General features: G+C 45.9%; 1 protein-coding gene across 1 annotated transcript; it reads right to left on the bottom strand.

Moving 5' to 3' along the window:
* Positions 1–5,844: 5,844 nt before the first annotated feature.
* Positions 5,845–26,711, bottom strand: EMP1 (epithelial membrane protein 1). Its single transcript, XM_045781412.2, has 5 exons — positions 26,534–26,711; positions 12,077–12,190; positions 9,837–9,933; positions 9,582–9,722; positions 5,845–8,805 (listed from the first exon to the last, which is right to left on the bottom strand). The coding sequence occupies exons 2-5, from the start codon at positions 12,152–12,154 to the stop codon at positions 8,639–8,641; spliced, it is 483 nt and encodes a 160-aa protein (XP_045637368.1). The 5' UTR covers positions 12,155–12,190; positions 26,534–26,711; the 3' UTR covers positions 5,845–8,638.
* Positions 26,712–27,563: the final 852 nt, after the last annotated feature.

Genomic DNA, 27,563 nt, shown 5'->3' with positions numbered 1-27,563 from the left:
TCTCACACAATTATATTGAACATCTTTTAATTGCCAGGCATAATGCTAAATGCTGAAAGAAATAATACGAAAGATGAGTCCCCTGCCCCAGTGGAGCTCAGTCCAGTGATGATGCCATTCAGTTAAAGCCACAATTAAACTATCTTGTGAAAAACACTCTGATGGAACATGCACGTGGTGTTAGGTAAGCATTGATGAAAGGCACCCCAGTAGGGCCTGGGGTAGTCATGGTACCTTTTCAGAGACAAGGGGTGTGCTGAGTCTTGAGGAATCAGAAGCGGGTAGCCCCATCCCAGAGGAAGGAAAGATCTTCAGGGAAAAGAAATAGCGTGTGGGAAACACTTCCAAAAGCATGGTGTAAGTAGTATGTTTCCACTCAAGGACAGAATGGCATGGGGAGGAAAGTCTGCAATAGACAGCTTTAGGACTCTGAATTTTATCATGAACAACATGAAGGGACCAATGAAGGATTAAAAGCAGGGGAAGGGCATGATCATATTTGCATTTTCAGACAATCATTTTTGCAACAGAGTGGAAAATGACTTATAGCAGTGAATTTTTAAGAGACTATTCAGCTATTTTTTTTTTCAAATGCTATTAAAGGTCTAAACTGGTATCACAGCGAAGGGGATAGAAAGGTAGGGGAAAAGTCTAGAAATATTTAGGAGTCAGATCAACAAGATACAGTTACTAATTAGATGTGAAGAATGAAGTAGGAGGGATCGTGAATGACACTTGGGTTTCTGGCGTGGGCATCTAAGTGATAGATGGTTATTTTCTGAGACGGGTAATACGAAAGAAAGGGGCGGGACCTAATGGGTTCAGCTGAATTTGTAGTTTTTATGGGACTGGATCCAGAAAATTGGTCTGAGTCAAGATGCAAATTTTAGATTCATTACAAGATAAGTGGTGATTAATTATATGAGTTTTAATTAAGTCATCGTGCAGAATACAGAGATAAAATGACTAGAGGGTCAAGAAAAGAAGAAGGAGCAGGAGGAGGAGGAGGAGAGGAAGAAGAAGATACAGATTAAGAGTACTTATTGTGGGACACCTGGGTGGCTCAGTCGTTAAGCGTCTGCCTTTGGCTCAGGGCGTGATCCCGGCGTTCTGGGATCGAGCCCCACATCGGGCTCCTCCGCTATGAGCCTGCTTCTTCCTCTCCCACCCCCCCTGCTTGTGTTCCCACTCTCGCTGGCTGTCTCTATCTCTGTCAAATAAATAAATAAAATCTTTAAAAAAAAATAAAAGAGCAATTATTGTGCTATGGAATCTAAGGATACTACAGGAGAGCAACAAACTGGTAAGGGGAGAAGTAGATTGGCTTGAATCAGCCATGGAAGGAGTGAGAAGTGAAATGATAGGCCAGTGCCCTTAGATACCGGGTGGGACTTCACTAGGCCTGTGCCTTCAAGGCTTGGCTCTGACCCTCCTCCAACTACACCCTCCCATCGACTAAAAGTCCTTGGGCTTGAGGCCAAGGAACATACCTACGGGAGCCCACACTCTCCTTCAGGATTCTATTCTGATTATCCAGGACCCCACGTTCCCTGCCAAAGTCCCCACGCTCACTCACTTCTAGGCCTCTTTCCCCCGGGCCTAGTCCATTTTATTCAGAGGTCAAAACGTGTCACAGGTGTGCACACTTCTAAAGTGAAATGGTTGAGGGGCAGCCATTTGCAGGGTGTGGAAGGAATTGAGGACTGGTCTTAGATATGTGGGCTGGGGTCTCCATATGTATGCACTCTGAGTCCCTCATGATGAGGGATAGAGCCAGAAGTGAACAGCAAGGAAAGCAGGCTATGAGCGGGCCGCCCGGTACCAACTCTCCCCTACAAAACCATGCCCTACCCCAGAACTCCAAGGACTCTGAGAATTCTAAGCTTGATCCTGACCCTCTAGGTATATTCATCAAGGTGGAACAATAGGATACATTTATTCAGCAGCTCGTTAACTTGATATATAAATTTTAAATTAGACATGCAGTGTGCGGCCCTCCATTTGTGCTCTTGCCTGAGGCCCCACAGATGTCAAGTTGGGGCCCAGTGGAGACATAGACAATAAGCCACACTTTCAATAAGCATGTCTGTGAAGAGACAGGAAGAGGTAAAATATTAGGATAGGAAAATCTGTTTTGTTTTGTTTTACTTATGATGGGATTACCTTTACACTTATTTTACCCACAAGAGAAAATTTCCAGTAGAGAGAGAAGTTGGAGACACAAGAAGAAAGGAAGTAAAGCATCCCTGAGGAAATAGGAGTATGAAATTCACAAAATGGTGATGGTGGACATTAGCCACAGAAAGAAGGAGAGCTCCTTCCTCCAAGTCAGGAAGAACAACTCTTGTAATGGGGGTGTCCAGGGGAAGGTCATGGCGTTGCGTAGCCGAAGTGAACTTAAATTGAACATTTAAGAGTTGTCTGCATTTACCTTTTATCTGTCCTTCCAGGAGCTCTGGCAAGTATTCAATACAATGAGAGGTAAAGAATGTGAATTATTCTGGAGAAAGAAATTAGCAGTCAGTGCAAGTATGCCATATTGAAGTGAAGTTGGTAATTTGGCTTATGAAAGAAATCTGGATTTAAATATTACTGCCAGAAAGATTCTAACTTTTTTAAAAACAAGATGACTAAATGTCAGATTAATTAGTATAATCTACTTCCCTCATAAATCCACTCCTATAATTCTCAAACCTGATTTCGCAATGCTTAGTTACTTCAAGAGCAATTGCAAAATTGTACCCAAATACTCAAAACAGGTTAGATCTTGATTCACCTTAAAACTTATAAATATATATGCCCTATGTCAGCATTTTGTAAGAGGGAGGAGAAGTCATAAAACCAAACTAAAGTAGTAAGATTTTGTAATGCCCAAAAGCATGTTGACTACTATACTAAGGAGTTAGAATCATTCTAAAGTCCCTGGATAGACTGGATTGAAGCCATTGATATGATAACATAAGTGAGAAATTTAAGATTGATTTTGAGCCATGAGACCAAGAGAGTGGAGCAAGATGTTCCAGCTTAACACCCAATTTAAAAACTATGTACTGTGTATGTTTATAACCAGACAGAGTCATGCTAAACACCATGTTCTCCTACACTCAATGGCAAACTCTGAGCATGCCTGGGTAAAGGGATTCCCTGGCCCACAGGTTGCCGTGTCTTCTGAATATGGATCCATATCTACTCTCCTCCATTCTCCATCAGATACACTCCTCTTACCGTGAAAGGTTTAGAAGGTCAGAGGGTTCTAGCTTCCAGAATTTAAACTAACTCATTCCTATCGAAAATAATAATAGTTCAGTAATTATTAAATTTATTTCCAGGCTAGATTACAAAAGTCTTTTAACCATATCATCAGCAAAATAATTCCGAATTGCATCTATGGAAAAATATGCTCTGGGTTTAACCAACAACCAATTTAGGAAAATAGCTTTTGGAACCTGACCCATTCCTATATTGGGAAGGGCTCAATAGTTTGTTCTTATCTCCCCAGCCCGCACCCCTTGTTCAGTTTATCTTTTAATATAATAAAGTCCTCCATTTGCCATATGAAGATAGTCATTCTTGATTTGGGACTCACTCTATAGCCCTTGTTACTCATCATCAGTTAACCAGAAGATTGAGTACGAACCTCCCATACACACTGGCATCCTACGTGGGAATTCTGGTCCTCCGGGCCCTGGATTGGCTCGCTGACAGTGATGGAGAAGCAGCCATCAACACCCATCTTGACATCAGCAGAAAGGAGAGGCTGGAGAGAGTAGGCGAAGACACAGAGGGCACTGGAATGTTTCTCACCTGCAGTTATTCAGATGGAAGCCAATGAGAGCCTGGAACAAAGGGATGGCCTTCGGGGCAGGGAGATTTGTGTAGGTAAGAAATGCAGCAGAGGTAAAATCCGTAAGAGTCAGCTAATTGCTCATGGGGTGGGCTAAGGACCATGAAGAAGGGATGAAGACCTGAAAATCTTCTATCATCCCCCAAGTGCCAGTGCTCCCATCTCTTCTGTGCTCCCAGAGAGTCTCCTTCCATTTTCTCTAGGTATGAGTCTTACCCCAGACTAGACTGTAAATTAGATGAAGACAGGAAACCGGTCTGCTTGATCTTTCACTCCCTAGCCTCTAAGTGTAACACCTAGCACCCAGTGGTTTATCAACACAAGTTTTAATGGTCACCCTCCTGCCCTAGGAAGAGGCCCCACATGTCTCCTTTTCAGAAACAAGACTAGTAGAACTTCAAAACCCTCCTTTCCTTGGGCTCCACATAATCAGTGTGCATCCTTCTCCACCTGCTGTGAGTTCAAGAGCTGTATGCTCTCCTGGACTGCAAATACCTCTTTAAAATGAATCGATCCTCTTCAGAATCTTCTCCAAAATTCCCAGCAAGTTTTCCTGTTTTCATCCTGCCTCCCACCACTCTACCCCAGTCATCTCTATTCCCCAAAATCTAGCCTTCTTTTAAACTCATGTATACATTTTTTGCTAGGGGATTTTATCTGTATTTTGATATATTCTATTTCTTAGTAAACATAGGAAAGAGCGTCTCTTTTTGTGTAAGTGTGGAGTCCTGCACAATGTCCTCTTAGTTTTCATATGCCTTCCTTCAAGACCCTACTGAAATAGTCTTCTGTGCCTCAGAGCCAGTGGGGTTTGGCACAAGGACTGGAAGGGCTGAGTCCCACGTGGAGTGAGGTCACTGTCTATTAACCACTTGGCACCTCATGTTTACCACTTTGATGGATAAATAAGCTGTCAGTTGCCTGAAAATCCCATTCTTAAGTGGTAATGGAGAGCTCTGGCGCTCATCTTCCTTAAATTCATAAATTCGGACCAGTTTCACCTAAGAGTATTTTTCTTAACTACTTTAATTCAACTTGACCCTACCTAAGACATTAAACCTAACAAATATTTATTAAGCTCCTCTATAAAAGGGACTCTGACGACTTCTTGTCTTTTCATGGGATACCCAAGATCATCTTTCCAGTTAACCCCCATGTCTTACTATTTCACTATTTGAGCTAAGTATCAACTGTAAACATAAAGATTTCCAATGTTCAAGCTTCTTTTAAATTATTTCTGAGAATGTTTGGTAAGCTGGTGCCTTGTTCTTAATTAGAACGTTTCCCCCATAATGATTAATTTTATGTGTCATGGTAGCTGGGCCATGGTGCCTAGACACGTGGCCAAACATAATTCTGGATGTTTCTGTGAGGGTGTTTTGAATGAGATTAACATTCAAATCAGTGGACTTTGAGTGAAGCAGATTCCCCTCTATAATGCGTGTGGGCTTCATTCAATCAGTTGAATAGAACAAAAGACTGACCACCTCCTCCCCCCAAACAAGGGACAATTCTGCCAGCAGACAGTCTTTGGACTTGAACTGCAGCAATGGCTCTTCCCTGGGTTCCCACCTGCCAGCCCTATCTTACCCGCAGATTTTGAACCTGCCTGCCTCCATAATCACATGAGCCAATTTTTTAAAAAAATGTCTTTCTGTATATAATTTACACATCCGATTGGTTCTGTTTCTCCGGAGAATCCTGAGTAATACACCCCCATTCACGATCCAGGTCTTTGAGATGGAAGATTTCATCTTGGCAGAAAAGAAATTGTGCGTAGTTCTGAGAGCTTGTTAAAGATTCTGTTTAAAGATCTACAGAAGGAAAAGAAGCAAGGATGCTCTGGAGGTCTGACCCATGACCAGGCAAATGACACGGGGGAATAAATCCCAGGGAGAACTAAGGGAGAGAAGTAGCCTCTTATAATAGTATCCCAGAAGTGATCTAAGAAATTACATAGGTCTCTGAAAGGGTCTCAATAATCAATGCAATTTGATTAATTGACTTTAAAATATGTTAAAGTTTTATTTTCAGGTTCCATTGTGTATTTTTTGTGTATTACTCTGTGCAGTTATTTCATCCAAAACCACAGGGGACAGAGCACCAAATCCACGTTAAAACAATTGGTATGATATTAGTGTTGACACAGTGCTAGGGTACACGGTATCTACTCTGCTTTTCCACTGTTAATTCCAGTCCTTATTGCTCACAGAAAGCAGCAAAGCTTTCCTTTCCTCATCTGCCTCATACAGATATGCCCAGTTTATGCAATGAATGGGTTTCTGCAAAGGTATGTGATGCATACCTTTGTGAATTACTTTATATTTTGAAGACACATTAGGGGAATTGGCTATTTCAAAGAAACTTTACAAGTATCTCATTTCTTAATGTCATAAGTCATTCTGATTCAAGACCATAACAACCCCCTGATGTATTATCTTATGAAGTTCTATTTTTTGCTTTAGAGGTTTAATTAAGATAAGATAAAACTATACCTAATAACATTCATTTGCCTGAAAGAGTTATTGCAGAATGCCTAATGTATTAACAGAAAGTAGTTTAATGTCTCAAATAAATGCCAAGTTGTTCAAATCACACTGATTGACAACTTCATTAGGTATAAACGTCACCATTATCCCTACTGTCCTGCATTTTTTAGGAAGAAAACATTCACACGGTGAAGGGAATCAGAATCTATTTTTATATCCCTAGAGTTATAAACATTTGTATCAAAATATTTACAATTATAGTATATGAAATATCAATCTATTAAAGGAGAAGCCAAATACAGTACTAGAACAATCCACCAATGTAATGCAAATTACATGAGACATAAATGTCACAGAAATAAAGTAAAAGACAAAGGAATACATGGTTCACTCCAGTCATGGTTTGACTTTTCAACGTAATGCGAGTATCTCTTTTGGGTATATCTGATATGTAAGTATGCTTCTGCACATAAGACAGCCTTCTATAATCATGTGCTAATTAAATCATAATTAAAAAGTTCGTCATCCCACAGTTTTGCTTGCCATCTCTCTACCCCCAACCCATGTAATCTGGTGGCCTGCCCTCAACAGTCCCTTAACCAGGATGAACATAGAGCAATATACTTAGTCATCGTCCTTTTACAGAAATACCAACAATCATGGCATGACAACTCCCCAGAAAGGCAAAGTATGTAAGAGATGCGATAAGGAGAGAGCTGGGAGAAGGAAAGCAGGCAAGATGCCTCAGATTCGCCCTGGGGTAGATCTTCTTCTCGAGTAATAAAGGAAACGTCTTCCCAAAACAACCCCTTCTGACAGAATCTGAGATGGCTTGAAATAGCTGCTCCAGGCCAGAGCAATGCCTGCTTAACCAGGAATAGCATACTGCTACGAAGTCCTATATAGAAATGCTCCTATGGCAACAGACAGTCCAGTTGCCAACTGACTGGGTACCACAAGAGTTTTTGCTTTTTATTTTTTCTCTTAAAGAAAATATCTGCCCATCACCTATATTTTTATTTGTCCCATGGGAATTTTCTAGTTTTCCTGGGAATGCAGGCCCTCTGTTCTAATCATGACTGAAATCTAGTCTGTTTAATACTTTACAGTGATATAGCACCTTTCGCCCAAGAATCTCTTTGGTTTTGGTTTGTGTGTGTTTTACTAAACTCTCAGAATTGCCCTGCCTCACCTGTGGGATAGGCAGGGCCTCTGAAAGGCAATGGCTCCAGCCCGTGTCACAGAGAGAGCTACCACTGAGCCTAGGAGTCCCAATCCCCAATGCAAATGATTAGACAAAATGTCATCTAAAGTTATAATTTAGAGGGAGAGTAATAAATCATGTTACAAGGAACCATGTCCATCTCTCTCCCAGTATGTGCTTCAAAGAAACACTGTTGGCATAGACAGGGGGTTCTAAAAACATAACCCTACTGTAGCACTGTCACGAGATTGCCCCTGGGTCCCATAATTTGTGTGGTGCTTTCACCATGGAATTGGTCATTAGTGGCTTTACAGAAATGCCAAAAGAGCTGCTCTGGCTTTAAGCAAGAGGCCTAGCAAAGTCCATAGCAAGAGGTCTCTGTGAGGGACAGCTGTGTGAGGTCCGGTCTGGGTTCTGACCATCCCCCAGGCCTTCCACTGTGAAAAGTTCTCTTTCTTGGTTTCACTCACCCACCAATTTGGCCTTAGGACTCTATCTCTTTCTCCCATTTTGTCACAAATACCACTCAGTTCCACAGTTAAATATCTGTTCTAAAGAGGGATAATGGCTTGCTGGCCAAAGCCCTCGGATAGGCCCTTCAGACTGGAATGTGATGTTTTGCTTTGGGTCAGAAAGGCGGGATGGCTTCCGGGCTTAGCATATTCGACACGAAAACAAGATCTGCTCTTGCTGGAACTTGTACCGCTATTTGAACTTGATGCAATGGGTCTGAGAACCGCAGGGCGAGACCCAGAATTCAGCCTCAGCAGTGGAGCCAGTGGTGTGGCAGCTGATGGGGCCCTAGGCAGTGTGTGTGACTGCAACCAGCTGGAGGCCAAGTCTGGGGGCTGCAGAGAGGCCCTCTGGCTCATCGGGGAGCAGCGGAGAACTAGCCAGCTACTTTCTCCCAAGGGCAGGGGGCTCCACGGTACAGAACCTCCTCGGGAATGGTTTGGATTTCAGCCTCTCCCACCCTACTTCCCCTCCCCGCCCCCCCCCCTCCCCTCTCTTGCTTTTTCCTGCATAGTATCTTCCACGTCCCTCCCAGATTCAACGGCTTCGTTCTCCCCACCCCCCTGATCCCCGTGAATTTGTTCGGCCTTATTTCTTTCTCAGAACTAGATAGAGCACGCCGATGATGAAGCTAGAGCAGAAGCAGATCCAGGTCAGGATGAAGGAGTAGCCGTGGTGACTGTTCCCGTAGTTGGTTCCATAACCACCAGCGTAATGATGCGTATAGATAGACACCCCGACCATAATGCACAACCCTGCAAGGGGGGGAAAAAAGTTTCATTTTGGGGGTTGTTTTACATTAAAACCAAGAAAAAAAATGTATAACTTTTCAAATCTCATATTTCCCTTATAGCAAAATGGGAAATTTCACTGGGGAAATAAAACCTGGTTGTTTAGCCCCATACGATAGTTCTGTTGATTTGCCTTGAACCAACCTTGAGGGCTGTGTTGATGAACTAGAGGTTTATTTAAGAGGTTTATTTAAAAGTTGATAAACTAGAGGTTTATTTAAAACCCCCACTGGTTTGTGCAGCTCCGAGCGCGAAGTAAAACACAGAGCTTCACGTCCACCCCCAGCCTTTCCCTCTGGACCCCAGCGTAGGGAGGCCGGCTGCCCAGGATGCCAAAGCACACAGCTTTAAGACCAAATCGCACGTTCGGGAAGAACGGCGGAAGGATGAGAACCACGCTGACATGCGCGGTGGCAGTGGCTTCATCTGAGGACTCCCGCCTTCCCGCCCTCAAGTGTCTTGCGCACAAGTGCGTATAACGGGCGTGGCTCGGCCACTTGGTAGCCCCCCCACCGGGAGCGCTGGGTTGAAACAGGGCAGTCTGTTCAGTGCAGAAGACAGCGCTTATTCCAAGCACTAGCAGGGGTTCTCAAAACGAGGACAAACAATCAGAGTAAAAGTGTCCACAGCAGCTTCGCTGAGCCACGTGCCCATCTGCCCACATCGCCAAGAGCACCCGTGGGAAGACCACCCTAAAAGCGTTTCCACCATCGACTGCAGCCCGCCCCGACGGTACTCACAGCACACCAGCATGGTGGCCCCGGAGAGGAAGAAGCGGTTTCCTTTCTCCATGGTGAACAGCTGGAACACGAAGACCACGAGGGAGATGACGGAGAAGATGATGGACAGGATCATGAAGGCCTGCACGGCCTTGAGGGCGTCTGCGGACACCGGAAGAGGAGAACAAGGCTATTAGGCTAAGCAGTCCCTGGCAGGCTGCACACTTCCCTGCTCACCGCCATCGCCAGTGCCGAACACAGTCCTCTCAGACGTACCTTCACTGGCATATGACAGGACGTCATCGCAGCCACCGTTGGTACAGTTTTTCCAAAGACCGACTGATGCTCTTGTAACATCCGAAACCACCCAGACCTGAAACCAAAAGGAAACAACCCGTTGCTTAAAAGCTGACCCTCGGCTTTAAAAGGAAAAGAAACAGCAAATCAGATTTGTGGCAGGATCGAATGTTCAGCAACACCGCATATGGGGCCACCGATATGGCTAAGCACCCCACCTCTTGGTGGAAATGAGGTCTAAAACTGAAGCCACGGGGGTGCCAGGAGAGAAGGTGGGAGATTGTGTGACTGGAGAAAAATCACATAGCTTCTCTGGGCTTCACATTCCTCATTACTAGAAAGAAAAGGAGAAAAAGAAAGAAAGAAAGAAAGAAAGAAAGAAAGAAAGAAAGAAAGAAAGAAAGAAAGAAAGAAAGAAAGAAAGAAAGAAAGAAAGAAAGAAAGAAAGAAAGAAAGAAGGAAGGAAGGAAGGAAGGAAGGAAGGAAGGAAGGAAGGAAGGAAGGAAAGAAAGAAAGAAAAGAAGGAAGAAAGAAAAAGAAAGAAAGAAAGAAAGAAAGAAAGAAAGAAAGAAAGAAAGAAAGAAAGAAAGAAAGAAATTCAATCATAGTGGTTTAAAAGCCTGAGGTTCTAAGAAACAGAAACACGGGGTGAGGCAATTGGTTTTGAGTATGTACCATCCATACACTATCAAGACCATTTTAGGGACGGCTGGGGGGCTCAGTCGGTGAAGTGTCTGCCTTCTGCTCAGGTCATGATCTTGGGGTCCCGAGGTCGAGTCCCACAGGGGGCTCTCTGCTCAGCGGGGAGTCTGCTTCTCCTTCTCCCTCTGCCCCTCCCCCCTGCTCATGCTCACTCTCTCCATCTCTGTCTCTGTCTCTCTCTCAAATAAATAAACAAAATCTTAAAAAAAAAAAAAAGACCATTTCATGTAAGGGCCTAAGGGGGTGTGGGGCCCCCTGAAAGTAGAAGAGTGACCAACATGTATTCCCAAGGCTCACTGTGGTGCCAGTGTCCCTTCCCACCCCGCCCAAGAAAAAAAATTATTCTTCAGGAAAACAAACACTCAGCTTGTCCACGCAGAGCACCTGTTGGAATGGGCATTGCTGGAAGGACAGGGCCAAGGATGTGTGATCACCTGCTCTAGATGCAATAAACAACTGTATGCCAAGCCATATATTAGGGGCTGATAATTTCGATATTCAGCACTTTGGCATCCACTAATGCTGTCTGAAGTCATTTATCAGGCTTGTCATCCTCAGAGACTTGGGGTTGGGGCACAGAATGGCCCACCTGCAGTCTGGAGGAGGGCTCATGGGCTAGGAGTCCTAAATCAGCCTTGCTCGTGTTGACGACATCCACCCACGGGAGCAAAACTCTTCTATCTGAACTTCAAAATCCATTTGTCCTTTAACTGCAACATGGACCTAAACAGACTGTGGAGCCACCGTTTGCCTGTCCAGTGATGGGTGGCCTTGATTTTTGTGGGCGGAGAGCAGTCTCGTTCCTTTCTGAGAAAAGCACGGTAGAAGCAAATCTGATGCTATAAACAACCGCTAGAGGTCAGAGTAGCCCAAGGTTCAGAGAGAAACATATTTTTACATTGTTTTGCCTGAGTGAGTGAATTCCGTGGAACCAGGTTAATCCGGCACACTTCCTACCTTCGCATGCTCCTCTCAGCTCCGAATTTCAATGTGTCAGTCTGGCCACCAAAGCTTCTCACCGCCTCTCTCCACCTCTATCCTTCTAATCAAGGTTCCCAGGAGGAAAAGAATCTCTGCTCTCAGTACAGGGAGGTCCCCATTGTGCCCTGAACAAAGCCTCTCCCTCCCACCGGGGCACCAAGGCCAGCACTCCTGCCTGCAGGGCATCCCTGGGCTCCTTCCAGGATTCGTCCTCCTCCAGGAGACCCCGCCTATCTACCCTTCCTCCAAGCTCTACCTCCGGACAAGGTTCTACCAGAAACTGAGGAAGCCTCATTGTCTTCTCCAGCCTCTAGCCGCCTACAGCCCTGGTGGGATTGCTCTGGTAGACCCTGGCTATTCTCCTCCGGCTATTTCATGATTTGAAGTGCGAGTGTGTGCTCTTTTTTTTTTTCCCACAACCAAACTGTATATTCCCGAGGGGCAGGGATTGTGGCTCAAACTTCCCTTGTAGGACTTTATATAAATATTCAGATAACTTCTGGGTGAATGAATGAACAAAAGAATGTATTACTCACATTGGCAATGGTGGAGACAAATAACATGATGACAGTGGCGATGTGGACCACAAAGATACCAGCCAGTAATACCAACATCTTGGCTTTTTGATGCCTCAAAGAGCAGCGAGAGTTCTGAAAAGAAAGAAGATAAATGGGGGGAAAGGGTTACTGTCAGATTCAATCAGACAATTCAGCCTTCCCACAGGTGTGGACTGTCTGCTAAAATCAGGAGGAGCTGCAATAAACACCATTACGATTTCATTATAAATTCCTGAAAACATCTTGTTAACCTAGTTTCCTAAATGCCTATTCGTCTATTCACATATACCTAAATATAAACGTAATTCTGCTTCTCAAGTATTTATATATTCATCCCTCTAATAAAGCCTGTTTCCCGAAAAACACACACACACACACTTTATCCCTGTTAATGTTTTATTTTGTTCATGTTTTAAGAACCTTAAGACTTTGATTTTTAAAAGGCTTTTCACAGCTCTAATTTCCAGGTGCCTGTGCAACAATGTCATATAAATGTCCATTGTCCACTAGGGAAGTGTCCAAGGCTCTGGCAAACTGCTCACCCAGCGATATTAATAGAAGTGGATCCCTTCTGCAGAATAGTAGCTATTACTCAATGCCCATAGACTGAATAGGCTACTAATTTGCTCCCAGGTGAGATATAAAATGGAAGAGCCACAACTTCTGTTATTATAATGCCATTTGGTATTCAATAATTATAACAACCTAATTGCAGTGTCACGGTCTGATCACCTACTGATTGAACATGTCAGATCTGCAGTGCAGCACCTGAGCCTTTGGGCTGTGTGTGCCTCGTGGCAGGGACTCTGCTATTGGTCTAGGGCTTGATGCTGTATTTTCTTTGACGCAGTATGTCAGTTCTGGGGCTTTAGAAGTAACGCAGACTGAAACACCACTGAACGAGCCTCCTATCTGTGCATGACATTTATACAACGTCCAATGCTTCAGGACTCCATGGAGAAGATAGGCAAATGCATGAATCACATGATGGGAGGCCTGGGAACGAATACGGATTAAGAATGGGCATAGATAAACCAAACTGTTCAACCACAATTTCGGCAGAGGAGAAGGGAGCCCATGGCTCATAAAAGAAATCATAAAGAGGGGCGCCTGGGTGGCGCAGTCATTAAGCATCTGCCTTCGGCTCAGGGCGTGATCAGGGTGTGATCCCGGCGTTACGGGATCGAGCCCCACATCAGGCTCCTCCGCTAGGAGCCTGCTTCTTCCTCTCACACTCCCCCTGCTGTGTTCCCTCTCTCACTGGCTATCTCTCTGTCAAATAAATAAATAAAATCTTTAAAAAAAAAATCATAAAGAAGGGAGCTCATTGATCATAAAGAGTCAAGCTGGTTTATGTCAGCTGCAGAGGGAGGGTTTATCGTGCCTGAGATAGTTAGGATGCAATGCAGTCTCAAGGGACTTCAAAAGGAAAGGGCTGGAGGTTATTCACACCAGGGTGGATGCGTGGATGTCCACACCTAGGGAGGAGATGGCTGAGCACATCCTGCAATTGTCCCACTTCTCTCTCTCTCGCTCCACCTAATTTTATTGAAGCTTTGAGCTTGCTTGAGCCACTTTTCTATTGTCCCGGGTACTTAGTGGCCAGCACGGATGCTATCATCTCAACATTTCAAGTGCCTTTTATCTCTTCTCACTTTCCTCATCAGATACTCGAAATCTAGAATGTTCTTTAAAAAAAAAAATCTAGAATGTTCTAATGTACACAAAGGGGCCTGCTCTTTGCAGGCCAGGAATGAGAGTCAGACCTTGACGTCCACCGTCCATCCCAACCTGCTCCAACAACCCCTGCCTTCCTTCCCAGGCCAGGCATCTCCCTCTAATCCAGGCTACTTTGTAGGGATTTGTCCAATTTCACTGTGAATGACAAAAATCATGAAGTTTATCCTGCTATCTCAGGGGAGAGCTTGGAGCTTTCATGCCTGCTATTAATAATCTCCTCGCACACTCAAATTCTTTTTTGTTTTCCGCGGGTTCCCGCATACCTCCACAATTTTCTGCTTGACTTTAATGCACAGTGAAAAGAGGTTTTTGAATTAAACAGGTTGAGTTAGAATCATCTAGTCATTTCCTTCCATCCTCTGTAAAGTGGGGGCCATAATGCCGATCCCAGAGGAAAATACAAGGTAATGGACCATGTTTGTGAAACTAGCAACGTCCACCACATGGCTGGCACTAATGGGGCTGCTTTGGTTGTGGTTATTAGCATTACTATTATTATTATTCTATGAAACTGACAGTAGCTGCAGCTGTTGCCAACATAACGAGTCAGTTAATCACCAGGTTACCCCATGTTAAGTACAAGCAATAGGATATCTGCCATGTACTTCACCAGGCAGTGTCTATAAACCATCTTGGTCCTCTTAGAAATTGCCCTTATGCCTAATCCCTGCCCTGTGAGTGGGGAGACTACTAAGAACACACCCACGGGAATCAGAAGGAGCAAGCTTGCTCTTCTCATCCCTGTCCCAACTGTCCTCCTGACACCCCCAAAATTCACACCATCACTGGATCCTGATCTTGCCCTTCATGGGGAAAGAAAGAGTCTGACTGTAGGGAATTGCAAATCTTACATTAAAAGTTGTATGTTTAATCCTCCTTGGGCTCTATAAATGTCTTTTTTATTCCTTTGGCTTCTAACCGACAAACATCCTCCTCCTGATAGGGGGACGTGGTTGAGGGGCCCAGAACGGAATGCGATACACCAAGTGAGGCCTCTTAAACGAGGTGGAGCGCTGTGAGTTCCCTGCTTTACATGCTGTTGGGAATTCAGCAGCACTTTCTGTCTCCTTGGGTTGCTATGTAACCCTCCAGAGTAAGTCTCATTGCTTTCATCCCTACTCACCCTCTCCATTTTGATGACTTGATCATTACTGCATTCCACAACCCTCTTTCTACTGCACCTCACTTTGGCCCATCCACTGCACCCCCAGCCTCTGGATCTCACTCCTGATCTAGAGGGTAATGGCCTTATGAACAAGAGGTCCTAGAGTGCCCTGCCGTGTAGTGTCCCCTGTTTTACAGGGCCTGGCACTTCCCCATGTGTGTTGTGTGCGTTCTGCTTTTGCGTCCTGGCCCCTTTACCCTTCAGGTCAGTTGTCTGCAGAGGCTCTCTTTGCCTGACCTGAGCAGTGTTTGGTCCCTGGCCCGAACATGATGCATTTTAACTAGGTGTGCTCTGGTCTGCTTATGAAATGAGACCCATCGCCACCGTCACAGGAACCAAGGCTGGATCTCACTCCTGATCAATACCAAAGCCCCACCTGATCATTACCCCCCTGCCTGGTGCAGCCTGGAGGAGTGGGCAGGGGAATCAAGCAAAGAAGTGACTCTCTCATCTTAGATTCCTGTGGTTGTGCCACTTCTGTCTACCAAGGAAAGGAGCAAAATGTCTTGGATTAGCTGGAGCTCGTAGTGTACAGAACACAGAATTCCCTCTGCTTTTGCCTGCTGCATCCAGCCAGAAGTAGGGGCTATTTAGCTGCAGCTAGCACATAATGTATGTAGCTTCTCCATCTTTTCACTGCCCCCAGTTTGTCAGGTTTCATTAGTGTCATCCATTGTCAGGTTACAGGGGCTTCCATTGTTTTCAGTGGCCCTCCCCAACTCATTTGGAAACAGAACGAACTATCTTCTTAAATTTCTGACCTGGATTATCCCTTCCAGTCCCTCTATTAAAGAGCCCCCAGCAGAGAAACCCTCAGCCAAAGGTGGGGTAGAAGGGCAAATCTTGATATCTTTACAGACAACCATGAGAGATACCTAGTGGGTGAATGTCTGGGGATCTATCGAGTAGCAGAGCACAATGGGAATAAATAACAGAAGGTCTCAGGCTCTTGAAACTTCCATCCACCCACTACTTGTAGTGTAGCTTGCAGGGAGACTCATTCCCTACCCTGGTGTGTATCTTGCGTCATAAAAAAGCACTGAAAAGAGACCTTTCCTGAACATTCATATCATTGGAAGTACTGGCTGCTACAACTTTCCTTCTTGGCAATTTGTTTCACTAAAACAGAAATTGGCTTCTTCCTCACCCTCCCTAAAATGCTTTGGATGGCACTCTCCAGTGGAAAGCATACCCTTAGTCACAGCTGGGCAGCTCAAACCAGGAAGTACAAAATAACAGCATTGCAATTCTGAACACTTAGGCACAATGCCTGCCCCTCAGAACATTTGGTGCACTTGGCAGTCCCAAAGTTTGTCAGTTGGTTGCTGGGAACTCCCATAACATTATTTATGGTACTTCAACTCTCAGACCCAAGCCCATAGAGCCAGTCCATTCACAGTGTTCTCAAAGAATAGGACATCCACTGACTATTCCATGTGAGGTGCCAGGAACACATTTCTCCACCCATCACTGTAAGCAGAGTACGACTTCTTGGGACGGGGATGCTCAGGGCTATCACTGCACTGGGTGGGAAACTGAGAAAAGTATAGGAGGCACGAACGTTGACTCTAGAGAGAAGTTGAGTGTTAAGAGAAAAGGAAGTTAGAAACTTAAAGTCACACATCAGCTCTCTGATATCCCTTTTCTGTTGTTCTTTCTTCCAAATGCGTAGGCCAGCCAGTTCCCTTTCCACCACCACCATCTTTTATTCTTGACCATGCTTCCCCTTTTCTTCTCGAATTGCTCAGCCCACAGAGGACCACCAGTCTCTTTATGCCCTTCGTCCCGATGCAAACCTCACAACCACTGACCATTCTAGATTTGGATAAGTTCTTTGCTAAAAGAAAACTAGGACAGTTAGTGGAAATGACCTTGAGAATTACAACTGCTGGTGACTGGAGGTGTAAATGACTAATTAATGTGAGGTGGGGGTGGGGGAGATAACTGCCCTCTCCAGTTGTCTCCATTCACTTAAATCTTTATTGTTTTCTTGCCTTCCTTTTATGCCTTCCTACTCCTCTAAAATATGAAAGAATCAAAGGACCATATCTCTGAGACTGCCTTGCATTGCCTCTTTGCCTTTGCTTTTCGGGTGCTCTGACCATGAGGAATCAATCAGGCCTCTGTGAACACCTTTCCTTTTCCGATGAGGACCTAATACTGCAGAGACTTTGAGGATAATTGACTTCTAAAGACACAGCAGGGGACTTGAGATGTTCAGAATTTGGATCCATGGTTGTTAAGCTAACTTCTTCCTGCCTTGGAGTATGTGTGTTTACGGAACGGCTGCCACCAGGGTCTGGGAGATACAGTTCTTTAAGGGTGGTCTAAGTCACAATAAGTGGGAACAATACACCAGAACAGAACAATCAAAAACCCACTTCTCCAGCAAAGGAAGTGGTGGAAATCCTGGGCTTGAATCACTGAAGAACTAGCCTGAACCTCGGGGTGTAACATAATCGGAAATGGGGCTGGAGGGTGGAGACGGCGGGGGCTGTGTGAGCAGGGGGGAGTCTCGCAGAGCTCAAATGTCCATGATTCATTTGAGAGTGGGTGAGATTCCCCCAGACAAAGTCACAGCGGAGGCATCCTCTACCAGATGGTGCAAGAGAGCTTTCTGAGAGCATGTGAATCGGCTGGCTAGCTAGAAAACGGTTCAGTCATTTTCCTAACCGCCTCGGATAACCCAGTCTTCTCTGGGGAGAAGGGAGTAATAATGGCCAGCTGCCAAATCCCCCGTCTTTCCTTCCACTCCTCCCAATTTTATTGCCCAAAGCACAGTCAGGTCATGAGTCCTTCCTCCATCATTTATCCCTCATCTATTCCTTACTTGCTGCTCACATTGTCCTTGTCCCGTTCAGATCCTAGCCTGGACCACAGCATCAGCCTCTGGCATGGTCCTCCTTCTAAGCGCCCCCCGCCCCGACATATGCTCCACGCCACAGCATTATCCGACCTTGTCGCTCCTCTGCTCAAGATCCTCCAAACATCTCAGCACCCCCTCCACCCAGCCCTGGAAAAGAGATTCTAAACACCTTACTCCAGCCCTGGGAATCCTGAGAATGTGGTTTCCAAAGAAAAAGCCCTGCTTTTAAGTATCCTTCCTCCAGGAACTACCTATCGAACATTTTTCAAGGAAGCTCAAACCCTGCCTCCTCTAGGAAGCCTTCCCAGATACAGAGAAGTAGTCATTTTCCCCACTACGCTATAGTCCTTACATGGCCCTTTATTAAAACTACTAGTGGCAGCCTGGCTGGTAACAGAATTACTTATGGAAATATTTGGCTCCCCAACCCCTAAGATTCTAAGTTTCTGAAGGGAGAGTCTTACCTATGACAGGTACCAAGTAAACCTCCATTCAGTGAGCAAATAAATGTTGTTAGGAAGGCAATTTTTTTTCTTACATACATGAACTTTAGTCCTTTGTAATTTTTAGAAATTATTCATATGTTACTATAACTATGTATGGATCATCTTATCATATGCAACCTCTGTGTTATATACTGCTATATAAATACCTTTGTAAACATGAATATTTCCCGAGTAAGTCTGACATTTAAATGTACAAGGGTATATATGTGTTTGTTGTCTTTTATTTAAGAAGAAATAAGTAGATGCAAAGAAAATAGCTTAAATTTCTAAACACTGATTTATCCACAGATTTAACTTCTCTATCTCTTTAAGTTATAGAATCTCTGGACTGAGAAGAGGGGCCTTAAAATTCCTCCCCAATATATGAACCTCAACTACAAATCTACACCGCAGAACTATCTAGGTCATGCTTAAACACCTCCTGTGACAGGGAGCTCATTACTTGCCAAGACCCTCCCATCAGGAAGTCCTTCTGACAATGCATCAGAACCTGCTCTTGGCAACTACTACCCTTAATCTCAGTTCTGCCCTTCATCCAGAGTGGCCTCTTCAGACCTTCTCTAGAACAGTGACCTTTGCAGCAGAACTTTCCAGCTACCGGAGAACTAGCCAAAAGACATCACCTTAGATCCCCAAATCTCAATCACATCATAACACAGTCTTGATTTTATTCAACTGTTAGACATTATTCTGTCTTCTCATTGATTCATGTTTTCCTGATGATGAAATCTCCATCTCTTTCTGGAAAACTGTGAACTTTGAAGAAAGCTGTCTCACACCATCTGACCAAGGACGTGGTGCTTCCTGCCAGGCACGAGAGAAGATGAAAGACAAAGCTGCCCTGGTCACACGATCTCCAGGAGTCAGCCCCTATCCCTGCCCCATCTCCCTAGCGTCACATCCAGCGGCCGCCGCTTCTCCCTGTGTAGAGTGGCAGCACCAGCGCCCTTCTGTCCTCTACACATCAGGATCATTCTGCTTTGGTCGGCTTGTTTTGATGTGTTTGTGTCCCCTGGAGGATCATTTGGGTTGGCAAAGTGGATGTCCATTTAACACAAAAGCAGAAACAGAAACACTCTCTTTTGGGAGCAGTCGGAGAGGATGTATCCGGAGGAGGAAAAGGCTGAGATTAAAAGCAGGTGGAGTGGATGAGACCTTGGATGAGCTTTTCTGGCCATTGTTATTGTTGTTCTATGTCAGGCGTACTTTCCATTCTAAATATTGTTTTTACGCAAGGGTGGGAGAGGGGGATGTTAATTTCTCCGTGGGAAACATGGGGAGAGAAAGAATCCCAACGGACCATTTCTTCCTGCCTCTGGATATCTCATGTTTGGTGTGGAAGGAAAGAATTTCAGGTTGTACTTCACTCTACCCACGTCATTCTGGGGCCTGATGTTTTTACATGAGGGGCAGGTTTTATGACCAGAAGAAACATCAGACATCAAGCCACAAAAGTAACTACGGGCTCCAGGGAAAACAACTATGTTTTCATGGTCTTGGGGGAAAGGGAGCTCCATCTCCCAAATGTGGTCTATCGATAATGAATGGGGGTTATTATAGAAAGAGGAGTGTGTGTCTGACACTGGTATAAACAAGCACAGACTCTTGCATAGTTAAGGATAAAGAACCAGGGGATGGGGGTGGGGGAACAAGCATGCTATTAAAAAAAAAAAAAGGAAGGAAAGAAGGACAGAAGGAAGGAATGGAGAAAGAAAGAAAGAAAGAAAGAAAGAAAGAAAGAAAGAAAGAAAGAAAGAAAGAAAGAAAGAAAGAGGAGCACCTATTAGAAAACCAAAATCTGAAACAAATTTTGCCTCTGAGTAACTGCTGACTCTGGGAAAACCCCATTACCTCTGAATGGCGGCTCCTACAGGGACAGAGTACATAGCGGTAGAGCGTGGGTGCCAGGTTCGAATCCTGATGCCACAGATTCCCTTTTTTTTTATGTCAGTGTTGTTGAGGCATAATTGGCATGTAAAAATTTTAAGATACTTAACGCATACATTGAGGGGATTTGTTGACTCCAGCACTTCTTAACTGGGATCGATAGACCTCAGAGGGTTAGTGTGAGGATTCCTGCCTGCGCCCAAAGGCTGTATGGTTGTCGGTTTTTCTTCTCGTTCCTTTATGCACCAGGAGAAGCTCCGGCCAGCAAACTGGGCTTTAAGCTTCTCTGGCAGGATCTGAGTGCCAGCAACTTTGCTAAAGGCAAACAAGTAGCATGAATCTTGTTTTTGCAAATGCTCCCAAGGAGAATAACCTCTCTCTCTCATTTCTCCTTGTCCTCCTTCGTGTCCAAGGAGGGGGTGGATCTGGCAACATCTGCAAAGGCTCAGGCCAGACCTGGGCCGCCAGGCGGGGCCGGCCCACGCCCCCAGACCGCAGCTGGCCAGGCCGCTGGGCGATGGCCCCCGGGTGGGGACAGAAGCCGCAGTTGTCTTCTGCTTCTGACAAAAGAGGAGTGTTTTGCAAGGGAGAGGTTGCCAAGACAATAACTAGGGGTTGGGAAGAAAATCAAGGTGTGGCCCGGGCCCCGCGGCGCTTGGGCGGGTCGCCAGTAGGTGGCGCCAGCATGCTTCCCCCAGCAGAGCCGCTGCCCGGAGAGTCCCGGAGCTGGGAGGGAGGCAGCCGGCAGCCAGAGGCGGGCCAGAGGGCTGGGTGGGCGGCTGGGACTCTTAGTGTTTTTGAGGGCACTTGGTTCTTTAGGGTCGAGAGGCATCGAGGCTCTTTACTCCGATCTCTGAACAAAGGAGGAAATGCACCTTCCCCAGAGCTCAACCGGAATCAGAACAGAAGCCCACCGTCTCCCATCTTCCAAGCCAGGCCACTCCCACTCCCGGATTTGTCTCAGGGCTCTCGGCAGATGTTCTAGAACCAGAGCTCCCCTTCACTCTGTTCCTCCCACCAGCTCCTAGTTAATCAGAGGGTCGGCACAGCCCCTCAAAACCGTGCCCAGGGCAGCTGCTGCTTCACTGAGGAGACCCACCAGCAGAGCCAGCTCTGGGCCACCCCCAAAACGCCCAAACCAGATCCCCATACTGCAAGCCCTGAGACTCGCTTCCAACATTCCATCCAGGCCCCCGCCCACAGCACCCGGGTCCCTTCACCACCAAAGCCGCATCCGGCAAAGCGAAGCTGGAACACACCCGCCAGCCCAACTCACGGTTTTGGGGTTGCAAACCTCTCTCCAGTTCCCCATCTCCAGCCCCCTAGGGAGAGGTCTTTGATTATTTGAAAGAAGCCAAAGGATCAAAGACCTCATTTTGCTCTTAGCTCTGATCTGACCCTTCCAAAAAGAGGAAAAACATCAAGGGAGATCACTGCCCTGTTGGCATAAATATTCAATGGAAATTCGAATGACACCAAGACTGTATCGACCTACCTTTGTTACTTGAGCAACAAACGTCCCCCCCTCTGAGGGGACAAAGAACAGAATATTTGGCCCTAAGGACTGTTCTGAAACACTGAGGGTGGGTGATCTCCAGACAAGAAGGGAAGGAAATAAGGGGCGCCTGGGTGGCTCAGTCGGTTAAGCTTCCGCCCCTGATCTCAGCTCAGGTCTTGATCTCAGGGTCGTGAGTTCAAGCCCCACATTGGGCTCCACACTGGCGGTGAAGCCTACTTAAAAAAAAAAAAAAAAAAAAAAAAAAGGAAGGAAGGAAGAGCGGAATCCTCCTCACGCTTCTCCCTTGCTCTTTGACCTTCTCCCTGTCTTTCTCTTTCCACTTCACTCCTTCTCCCTCTTCTCAGGCTTCCCAGTGGCACCTCTTCTCTCCCTCAACACACAGGCCTAAGGAAACACAGGCATTTGGACTTGCTCCCTCCCCCTTCTCTCCTCCTATTCGCTCTCATCCACACCTTCACCACCACACCCTCCAGCTGCCAGGTCTCACTCCCAGGGAAGAGGGTGGAGTTCCTTTCCCAGGACCAGTTCAGTTTCTCCCTGAACCTGGTTTGGTTACCAGGGAATCCCTTGCTGTTGTGAGTGTCTTAACAGGCTTATATAGCCTGCTTCTTCTCATCGGAGCTGGCCCCCTTGATGTTTCATTAATCAAACCTCTTCCTTGTCTTCCAAGAGCTGGGAGAACGCTCATCACTATCTGATGATAAGGCCTAAGGAATCTCAGAGTCGATGAGCAGAGGAGGCTGCCTGGGCCCTCAGTCCTCTGTAAAATGCCCCGCAATGCAGCGTGAGGCCTCATTTAACTTTTTTACCAATTTTTATGGATTAAACTATTAGCATGAGCCAAGGGATTTCCGAAACAGGATGATAACATCTTAGAATGCTAGAATTTCAGAGCCACAAGGAGCCTTGGAGACCATCAAGTTCAGTTCCCTCAGTCAAGAAGACAAGTGACTTGCCCATGGTCATTGGGCAGAGTCAGGCCAAGACCACAGCCCTCCAGCTCCCCGGCCACTTTGCATCAGCCCCAAGATTCTGGCCTCCACTTTCAATATTCTCGATCTTAATGACTCCATTTGAAGAGAGAATTCATGAAACAGACTCAGGAACTACAAAAGCTGCCACATCCACATAAAACCAGTGGCACCAAGAGCAGAGGAGTCCACTTTAGTTCCAAGGAAGTGCCCATATCCAAAACAGGGAAGAAAACGCTGACTCGAAGATTTTTAAAAAGGAAGAGAGATAAACAGCAATCTCCACAAAGGCTTGTATGTTTGTCTTTATGTTTCAGGGTCAGTGGAGCTCCCAGTTAAATTGAGAGAAATCATTTTACCCAGTCTAGACACCAGGGACTGAAGTGTTAGGAAGAGCGGTTTCAAGACATGTGTGTTTGGGGGATGGGGTATTGAGTCAAGTAAATTCCTAACTAGAACCATATTTGGGCTCCTTTGATTACTGAACAGAAATTCGGGATCATCTGAGCAGAACTAGGAAGAGTATTAGAGAAGAGAAATTTATAGTCAGAAAATTTCAGATCTACCATGGCTAAAGATTACGAGCTCTTCTCAAGGACTGACGTCCATTTTGCAAGCCAGCAATTAGTCCGGGGTTACATGGATCTGCAACTTGGGCTTGTAGTTACGACAGGTGGTAACAGTGCAAAGGTGTGAGCTACAAGACCTATAAACCAAGTTATGGGATCACCCTAACAGGGCCAAGTTAGAAGCCTGTGTCTCTGGTATTGGACTGATTTAACCATGACCTCGTGGGTAGCAACCGGGTGTGTCCCTCTGAGTATGTGCCTCCAAGAGTCCCAAATGTCTCCGAGCTTTTGTGTTAGGCAGCCATGTATATACATGTGGTAAGTTAAAGAAGAAACCATATTCATGTGTTTGGAAAATGAAATACCTCAGAATCAAATCATGTGGATATGGCTGACGATGTATATAGTTTCAAAGCTTTAAAAATGCTTCCTGTTGGTTTTGAGTCTCAGGTAATAATAATACTGATCCATCAAGTTTTACCCATTAAATATTAATAAAGGGTTAAGCATTTAGAGGATAAGGGACATTGGAAAGAGCAACAACAAAAACGGAATAGAGAATTTCCGCACGCCCAGGACTGCAGAACTAGGGACAAAGTATAGAAGTTACAGAGAAGCCTACACGGATTTAAGATTTTCTAATAATTAGAGCTGTCCAGTAATGCAGGGGCGGCATGGGGGGGCATAGAGGCACCCTCTGGGGTAGGGAGCCGCCCTATTCTGGATATTTTAAGGACATGTAAAATGGCCATCTGTCCAAGGTGCTGTTAAAATAGGATTTCTGCATATGGTGGGAGAATGAATGAATTGATCTTCAAACCGAGAATCCCTCCCAAACTGAGAATTTGATGCACAAAATTAAAGATAGAACATAACTAAATTTGCCTCGTGCCCTTTTCTGTGGCCGTTTTTCAGATATACTCCCCGATCAGGCTCTGCGGAGTCTACAGAACAGCATTTTGCTTCCTCTGTAAGCCTTCTAGGTCTCTGACTGCTCTCTCCCTCCATTGACCCCAGTGCATCTGGCATGAACTAGAGCCCCCAGAGCCCCCAGACCAAGCCAAGAGGCTCTGCATCCCCGGATGGTCTTTATGGAGCCCACTCCCAAGGCTCCCTAGAGTCTGCATGGTCCCCGGGACCTGGATGGGCCTAACCTGGTCTCCGGAAGGAAGCAGGAAGAGTTGGGAAAGTCACAGTCTTTCTGGGCAGTGGAAGGGATGACTTTCCTTTCCTCAGATATGTGCCCCGTACTGCTGGGAGGTAGCCAGCCTCTGTTCTGGGATGTAGTCCGCTCTGGCTTGGCCCTTGATGGCCTTCTGCCAACTCCCAGGACAGTGTAGTGCCCTCAAACAATGTAAAATCTGGGGGGTCCTCTGACCAGGACGCCAGACCGGATGGCCTGCCGCCCTCCAGACCGCACTCCACCCCCGCCCCATTCTTCCGAGTCTACGGTGGAATCCAACCCGCCTCTGAGGGTGGGAGGCAGCAGGGGGAAAAAATAACCCTCACATTTCAGTATTGTCCAAGACTTACAGCTGAAATCCAGAACAACTCCTGCCGCTAAGGAGCTCCCTCACTATTTCTCGGAGGCAGCAGGGAAAGCAGGAATTAGAACAGCATTTTCGTAACTGCCCTTGAACTTCGGGAAATAACACAGTGTATTTTCTCACAGCGCTACAGAGTAATGGGAAATGCTGCCCCAAAAACGCAATGCAGGATGGTCGACACCCTCCGGTTTGTCTGCTGACTGGTGAAGTATTGCGTGTAGCTTAAACTCGCACAGAACTACGAGAAGATTCGTACTAGATTCACAGAATACCATTAGTATCAACTTCAATAATGGCTCCCCTTAATCCACAGCCATGTAATCTGGAAATAATAAACATTTTAAGCAAATGTGGGAGTTCCCTGCATCTTGAAAAGTTTCCCTTGCACTTAATCATCCCCTCGAGGCCAGTTTTACAAGGCACCTTGTCTCTACAATGTACACAGGCTGATTGCATTTAAATCTCTTCCAACGAGCGGCATTTCTAAAGGAAAAGCCTAATTTCGTCAGACAAGCTGAATCCTGTCATTTTCCTCGGCTTGTTTATGTAGAGGGGAATAAAAAACCCAGTATCTATGTTGAAATGGGCCACACCTCACCCAGAATGCTAACCTAAAACAAAACAAAAGCAAATAGAAATCACCCTTCTTCCTTTCTCCAGATTCACTTTACGATTAGCACGAGTGTTTGCACAACCACATTTGGGAAGAGTAAGACGACACATGGTCCAAAACAACCACTGCCTTCCATGCAGAAAAATTCCACATCCACCCAGAAACAATTATTTTATTATTTCTAATATGCCATCTTTTCACTCAACACTAAAATTTCTGGGGTGGAAGCACGAAGCCATTCAATCTTTCTTTTTTTTTACAGGAAGAGATGAAGTTCCCCTACTCCACCCTCTCCTCCAAACCCGGTTTCCCTCCAGCCTCTTCCCATCCTCTGCATCTGGCGAGAAGAGAAGGAGCTCCGGATTCCACATCAGGCTGATTTGCACCAAATGAAACTCTCCCGCAGTTTATTTGAAACACCAGTCGATACCCCACCTCTCTGTCTTCTTTAAACAAACCCACCCTCTCCTTCCATGCCCAGGGGAGAAAAAACACTGACCTTTAAACAGAAGTGAATGAATGAGCCGAAAGAGCAGTTGAATAAGCAACAGCGAAAGTGAACTGAAAAGCACCCATCTATCCATCATCCAAAAAAGACCAGCAAACAACCGACAAGAGAAACAACTCAAATCCTGAAGCAATCTGAATCAAAAGGGACAACCTGGAAAACATCTGGCAAGTCGGTACGTCCTTTCAAAGGTACGCAGTATTTCCTCCATGAAGAGTCCCTTACCCCTTATCCCGGTGTGTTCCAAAGTCCCTGCTCCCAAGCCAGAAGCCAGTCACTGCAAAACCTAATCACAGCCCAGGCCCGCTGATTTCCCCGACGCTCCCAACCCCCGTCAGAAGGCATTTTTCTGAACCGTATAGAAAAAGTTGTCTGGGTATCCACTTGTAGCCAGAAGTTTCAAGAATTCAGTTCAGAGGATCACAGAAAAATACCCCAAGGAAAAAAGAAAAAGCAAAACTTAGATGACTAGTTCGGAAGAAGGAGCGCAGAGAAGGAAAGAGAAAGTTTGCTGAACTTCCCCATAGCGTTGGACGCTGTCCTACCTGAGGGTCCCAGTGACTGAGGCGCCCTGAGTGGCAGGAGCTGGTGGCTGCCCGGTCTGGTCCGCTCTTCTGAAGGTATGTGACCGCACTGAGGGGAGGGACCTGCTTCCCGAGGTTATAAGTTTCCAGCGCTGGTGTGCTGGGGTGTGTGATGGGCGGTTTCTTTTCACTCTGTTTTAAAGGAGTTTCTATGAATCAGTCTGACTTTAAAAAAAAAAAAAAAAAAAGATTTGTTGGTAAGCTACGCCCTGCTAGGTTGGCAGTTGGTCAAGAGAGGCTGGGAGTGAGCCATCAATTCAAAGAAGCCTGTTAGGCTCCCTCTGACTCACACACACAGACCACAGTGGAAAAAGGAGTGACATTGCTTCAAATGAGTAATAGGAGTCACACAAATAGATCTGTTTACCGAAGCCCATTCCTCCTCACCGAAAAGGAGACTTGGTTACCATGGGCAGAGGCAAAACACAAGATTTCTGTCCAAATGTCATCTGGGGAGGGGGAGAGAAAGGGACAGGGTCCTGCCCATGGAAAGCCTAGCTGATCATCCAAGGAGATCCCCATTCGTCCTCGCCCACCTAAGGCATCGGTGGCTGCCCACTGACAGGAATGATGGGAGTTATTTCTTGTTTGCTTCCCTGCCTGACCCTGGTGCGCTCTCCTATGGATAGCCGTAAGACGAGGCCTGGGAACCAGGAGAGGACACGCTGAGAGCCCTCATAACCCTGCCTCGGAATGATGGAACTAAATAGCTGGCTGGTCTTTAATTACACTCTGAACGAATGCCCATGTGGACTCCTCACATTCGGGAGCAAGTCCTCTGCTTAAGGACTTTGCTCTCTGATCTCCATGTAATAATCGTCTGGACCTTGCTCCACAGCTGAGCTCCACCGGGAGGGGCCCTGGAAGTCACCTAACCCCACAGCCCAGACAGCATTCCCCAGAGACAAGAGCTCAGATGCCTGAGTTCAAGCCCCGCTCTCTGCTTACTGGCTGTGTGGCTATGGACAAACGGACCTCCCCAGGCCTGTCC

Source organism: Ursus americanus, chromosome 25 (genome assembly GCF_024610735.1).
Source record: "Ursus americanus isolate L20-20 chromosome 25, mUrsAme1.1.p, whole genome shotgun sequence".
NCBI lineage: Eukaryota > Metazoa > Chordata > Mammalia > Carnivora > Ursidae > Ursus > Ursus americanus.
The sequence above is the reverse complement of the archived record's forward strand: the minus strand, read 5'-3'. Positions and strand labels throughout refer to the sequence as shown.